The sequence below is a fragment of the Cucumis melo genome, chromosome 10 (genome assembly GCF_025177605.1).
Source record: "Cucumis melo cultivar AY chromosome 10, USDA_Cmelo_AY_1.0, whole genome shotgun sequence".
Lineage (NCBI taxonomy): Eukaryota > Viridiplantae > Streptophyta > Magnoliopsida > Cucurbitales > Cucurbitaceae > Cucumis > Cucumis melo.
In genome coordinates, this window is record NC_066866.1 from 9,611,286 (window position 1) to 9,617,733 (window position 6,448).

The 6,448-nt window shown below is 31.6% G+C and overlaps 1 protein-coding gene across 1 annotated transcript; it reads right to left on the reverse strand.

Moving 5' to 3' along the window:
• Nucleotides 1-372: 372 nt before the first annotated feature.
• Nucleotides 373-3,017, reverse strand: LOC103501441 (peptidyl-prolyl cis-trans isomerase CYP20-1-like). Its single transcript, XM_008465015.3, has 8 exons — nt 2,770-3,017; nt 2,581-2,631; nt 2,436-2,496; nt 1,432-1,479; nt 1,308-1,331; nt 994-1,176; nt 797-872; nt 373-706 (listed from the first exon to the last, which is right to left on the reverse strand). Exons 1-8 carry the CDS (start codon nt 2,845-2,847, stop codon nt 565-567), a joined length of 663 nt encoding a protein of 220 aa, XP_008463237.1. The 5' UTR covers nt 2,848-3,017; the 3' UTR covers nt 373-564.
• Nucleotides 3,018-6,448: the final 3,431 nt, after the last annotated feature.

Genomic DNA, 6,448 nt, shown 5'->3' on the forward strand with positions numbered 1-6,448 from the left:
CGATCAAACGAAGAGAGGAGGTGAAGATTTTTACTTTTGGAATTCTTTTGTTTTTTACTAAATCTACTAAAGAACACAAATCCTGGTGTTAGATAGTTATACAATGTGAGAGATGTGAAGCTTTCATTTAAAATTGTTGATTTTGAAGTTGGTATCTGTTCTGAAGATTTTTTTCTTTCTTTCTAAATTTGGAATCCACAAAAGAAGATGATGTGCTTATTTTGAAGACTTTTTTGAATTTAGAATGTTTAAAAGAACATGAATTCTGATTGTGACTTTTTGTTTTCAAGAAGGATGGTTAAGCTCAACAACAATCTACCGTTTTTAGAAGGAAAACTTTGACATTTTACTCGAAGAGAATAGAAGTAGATGTAGAAAATCGAAGTTTATATTCATTGAGATTGCAAAGATGAAGTGTGTTTGTATAGAAATGATAAATATGTGAATGAAACCCATTGAAGGTCTGGGAATAATCAATTCTAATGTGAAGCTGATGCCTACATCTCAATAGAGAGAGCTGTAGGGAAGGGGAACCTTAGTTATCAACAATCTCTGTTTCCAGAATTATACCGGAAGCTCTCCACTTTGTGAAATGGAAACTTCAGTCTTTGGTTTTCCATCCCCCTGATTTCCTTCAGCTTCGATCTTGAAGACGACATCCATACCTGAAAGCACTTTTCCAAATACGACATGGTGCCCGTCCAACCTTTCAAGATCATAATTATGAAATAAAACAGGTTCAAATAAGTTGATTAAACAAGGAAATGCATCAACCTTTGGTGAACGAGACAATTACCAGCTTGTTTTAACAGTCGTAATAAAGAACTGTGACCCATTAGTGTCCTCCCCTGAGTTTGCCATTGACACAAATCCTAATAAGAAACCAAACCATTCGTTAAAGACAGGAATAGGTACAACAATAAGCTGAAACCTAATATTAGAGTACTCAAATTAGAATGTTAAAGTTTCAGATATTAGACTAGTCAAGATTACCTGGGCCATCGTGTTTCAATAGGAAATTTTCATCTGCAAACTTCTCACCATATATCGACTCTCCACCTCGACCATCTCCACGAGTAAAATCTCCTCCCTGAATCATGAAACTGGGAATAATTCTATGGAAATTGCTTCCTTTGTAATGTAGAGGCTTCCCGCTCCTCCCGATTCCTTTCTCTCCTAGAACAAGATTAAAAAGACAAAACAAATTCAAGATTTTGAAAACATTAGCAGAAAACTAATAAATCGTTGCTGCTTCAAACCATATGAAGAAACACCTAACTATTGAAGAGCAAAATCTACTTGGCTACCCGTGCAAAGAGCGCGAAAATTCTCTGCAGAAAACACACATGGAAGTAAATTAATCAGCAGCATTCTATAAGAATATCAGATCACAAGCATCAACAGTAGAACCTTATGACTTAAGCTCCTTACCTGCGGTTTTAGGAACTGTTTCTCCAAATAGACCAATCACAACTCGTCCTGAGAGAAACAAAATAGAATATGGATTATGATAGATCTTCATGCGAGTTTCCATTTTGTAGATTCAGTATGTACTTCTGGTACAGAACTAAATTACAGAAGCAAATCACTGCAACGGCCATTTTCATCTCGAAAAGCAAAGTTTCTCAAGAACAAATCTGTGTAGGAGTATGCCCAACTTTTTCATTTGTCATACGCTAATTGTTGGAAAAAATCTTACTTCTACTCTAGGAACAAAAACCTCTCACTTCTACCCTATGAATAAACAGAAACTAAAAGAAAGCTGAAAACACAAGAATTAACATGGAAAAACTCCCAGTTAAAGATAAGCTACTGACTAGAAAAAATCTACTTTGTGAAAAATTATTACAATCATACAGAACAATTCTCTCTGTTGATCCCAACAATTCTCTTTGTTGATCCCAATTGTCTTTCATACTACACACCCTTTAATCCCAAAGGGAATTTAACTAGAACTAGCACACTCAAACTTAAGTGACTCTAACTAGAATAAATTGAAACTAAAGATATAGACTCCTTTTACAGTGGCTGGAGCTCATGACTTACTTTCCAGATGTGGATAGTTGCACTCGTAATATTTTGCCAAAACCCAACGCTAATATGGACTTATAGCCAGCAGCTCATTAAACAGGAAAAATCATTCAGTTTGACAATGAAATGTAATTAAAAAATGATCTGATCTCTGATTAACCCAAAATTCCCCCACATTAAACTGAAAATTCGCTGGATTTCATAACAACACAACGGAGATCATCAACTCACAATCCCAATCTCATAGGCTCCCACTTTCATCACTGTAATTCCACTCAGAAACTAATGATAAAATTAAAAAGTGATAAACCAAACCTTACATTAGGGTTCATAAACATAACCCATTTCCCTAAACAGAACTAGATCGAAAATTTTCCAACTAACAAGAAAATGGGTGGTCATACCAGAGGGCTTTCCGCCGATTTCGACATCAAAGTATACTTTGTGAGTAACCGTCGCCGGATTCTACAATGAATTACGAAAGTGAATTCTGTTTGATCAAAGAGAAACACGGAAAGAGATAGAGAGAGTGTAGAAATAGTAACTCACTTCTTCGGCAACCTTTAGTTGGGATGAGACACCATGATCTTCTAAATGGTTCTGCAAAACCCAAAAGAAAATCATTACATTGAAGAATAAAGACATATTTAGAAGTTAGAATTGGGAACATTGATCTTCTTCGTTGAAGATAAAAAGATGAGGAAAACGGAAATAGAAATGGAAATGGAAAAAAATTACCAGAATCAAGACTAATGTGGCAACCAGAAATAAAATCCATAAAAACACAGCTGAGAATAATCTCCTCAATGAGGTCATCTCTTCTAAATTCTTCTCCTTGATCGCTTCGATTTTGAGGAAATTCCCTCAAATGAAGACTTGAAGTTGTAAAGATATAGTTTTTTTTTAGGACTGAAAACAAAACTGATTTGGTAATTTTTCTATAGAAAAGTGGCAAAAACCAACCACACTAATTGCATTTATACTCTCCAATTTTTACTAACAATAATCGAGCCCTCAATTTCTTTTTAAGTGAGACTTACAATAATTTTCAAAAATGTCCTCCTAAATTAAAATTATAAAAATATTCAATCATCAAATCTTATATAGTTTTTCTTATAAAAAAAAAAAAAAAAACCAAAAAGTTTGGTAGTTTAATTTTAGATTATAGATAAGTAGGAAGCTTAATTTTTCCATTTTAAAAGTTCAAATGTGTAATATAATTGCAACTACCACCCTATTTCAATCACAGTTTTTGCAATATGTCCTTTACAAACTTCTTTATACATATCATATGACATTGATGTATGTTGCACATGTCAAAATTATATTGTACCTTTATCTTTAAAGTTATTTTAAATGTAGTTTTCACGATGTTGTTTTGTCTATTATAAATTGAATTTTGGTCGAAAATAAAATTCATGAAAATTATAAAAGAGAGATGGATATTTTTAAATAAAATAAACTATAAGAAAGTAAAAAAAGTTTCGTTTGAATCAACAAAAAAGCAAATATGGTCATTGACTTGGTTTAACCATGATTTTAATTTTAAAACACTTTAAAATAGTAATAGTAAGATTGTAAAAATAAGATTGCGACTTTCATGATTAGTTGTGTTAATTAGTTGGTTTTGTTGAATTATTTGTATTAGGAAAAAAAAATCACAACATTAATGGGCTTGACTTCATGACTATCTCCAAATATTTCTCTTAAATTACAAATTATTAACATATTGTAAAAAAAAAAAAATAAATAAATAAAGTCGAAGACAAAAGGTTAGGTAAAAGTTATAAGGCAGAAGAAAAAAACATATCGAAGAAAAATAAATCTAAGTAAAGGAGAAATTCAAATGTTTTGTAAAAAAAATTGATTGAAAAAATTTCTTTATATAGTTGTAAAAGAATTAAGTTATAAACTCTTTTATGATCTCAAATTAAATTATAGAAGAAATAAAAAACTTTTTATATTCTAATATCTTTTATCTTTTAAATAAATTTAAAATATTGTAGGTGAGAATTTGAGAGAGATATAAGCAAGTAGTTAAGGTTAAATTTATTTCTTTTGCCTATGGGGGAGAGACATGCCTATAGTCACTTTTTTTCTTTTTTTTTTTTTAAAAAATTATTTCTTTATATTAAATAAATAATAATAATTATAAAAAATATAATTGATAAATTCCTTTTAAAAAGCCATAAGTGTGTGATATATTATTTTCTAAAATTTAGAACAATAACTCAGATTTTTTTTTTTATAAATAATAATTATTATAAAAATATAATTGATAAATTATGATTGTAGTTATAATTTAGAACAAAAACTAAGTTTTTTTTTTTTTATGAATAATTAAGATTTATCTCAAAATATAGGATAATGTTGTAACTTTATGAGTTGTTGAGATGATAAAGTGGTCTGAAAATAATTCTTTCCCAAGCCACTTTTTAAGATAGTATAATACGATGAATCTATATTATTTTTTCAAAAAATCATGATAGCTTTTATGTCAACTAAATTCATGAATTTTAAATAACATTAAAGCAATGTTAGTTTTAATTGAAACCAATTTAAACTTTTTCAGTTTCGATGGGTAAATAAACATAAATGGAATATATGCAATTGAAATTGAATTCAGGTTAGTGAAGGTGAATGTCAAACAAAAAATGTATCAAACCAATTCATCCTATATAGTTTTAAAAATCATATGATAATTTAACTAATGTTCTAGTAAATTAGCTTTTGGCACAGGTAGAATTTTCATGTCTAAAATTTAAAATTGAAAGACTAAGCTTATAATTTCCTCGATCTCGACTGATCAAACTTCAATGGGACAAGGAAGGGTCGAGTCTATTAAATTGGCAACCTTCTTTTCCTTTTCCTTGAAAAATAGGAGTTGGATCGGTTTGAATCTAAAGGAATAAAAAGATCAATGATCCACGGGACGGGAGGATCATAATATCTCAATAAGAAAGCAACGTAAAGGAAGAGGCTTAAAGAATTTGAGAAGAAAGTCCATCAGTCCAAAGGACTCAAAAATAACCAATGATGTATTTCATATGCCCCTCTATTAGAATCTTTGTAAAAGTGAAGTTGTTAGGCTCTATTTTTAGCAGTTACTTAGTTACCATTGTTGGTTGTAACAACCTGTAAATAGCATAATTGATGCAATCCATTGAAATCCATTATATATAGGATCTTAATCAATGTAATTATCTAATTGGAGTTTATTACTCAATAAAATAACTCTCTTTTATTCAACATTTGTTATGGTAGTAGAGCAAATTCTACACTCCTTGTTGAATTTTTAGCGCTCATTCTTCGCGCATCCTTTCTCCTTCCTTCTCAAGTGATTTTCAGTTAATTTTTTTTCTTCTTCAATCAACCCCTACCATGAAAAACTCAAAAGCTCCAACCCTGGGTTCGACATCCACTGATCTTGAAGCTCAGATGAATCCCTATTTGTTGCACCACTCAATGATTCCAACCGCTAATCTTATCGCTAAACCATTCATCGGATTCAGTAATTACTCATCCTGAAGTAAGGCGATTGTTTGGCTCTTTTAGGCAAGAACAAGCTAGGGTTTATCAATGGAGTCATCGAGATACCTACAACAGAAGGAAACCTCAAGTCAGCTTGACAATATAACAATGATGTAATCACCTCTTGGATCATTAATTCAATATCCAAAGAGATAGCAGCAAGCCTTATATACACTAGAAATGCAAAAGGTATCTAGGATGAATTGAAACGAAGATACTAGCAATCCAATGGCCCTCATGTGTACCAATTGCAAAAGGAATTCGTCACTACGTCACAAGGCACTTTGTCGATAGAAGCATACTGTGCGAAAATCACCATAATATGGTAGCAACTACTTGAATATCGCCTAGTTGATGAATGTACATGGAGAGGTATGAAGAAAATGCTTGAATTCCTTAATGCAGAATTTCTCATGATTTTCCTGATAGGTTTGAATGAATCTTTTTCCCAAATCCATGCAGAAGTTCTATTAAGCAACCCACTTCCTATAATAAATAAAGTTTTTTCACTCACCAAACAAGAAGAAAGGCAGAGAAGTATTGGCGCTTCACCTTCAATTGAAACTATTGCTTTGATGATGAGCACAAAGAATAAAAGACAGATGAGCACAAAGAATAAAAGACATAACAATGAACGATCTAAGAAGAAAGATATTCGCATTTGCTCCAACTCTGGATACAAAGGGCACATTATTGATAATTGTTGCAAACTACACGGTTACCCCTTGGACATAGGCTTGCCAATTCAAACAACACTTCTTCAGTTCACTAGAAGTTGAGCAATGTGGCAAGCCATCAACAAGCAACCTCCCAATCTGAAAATGAAAAGGGAATTGACATGAACAAACAATTAGCATTTTTTGCTAGCCTCACAAATGATCAATAC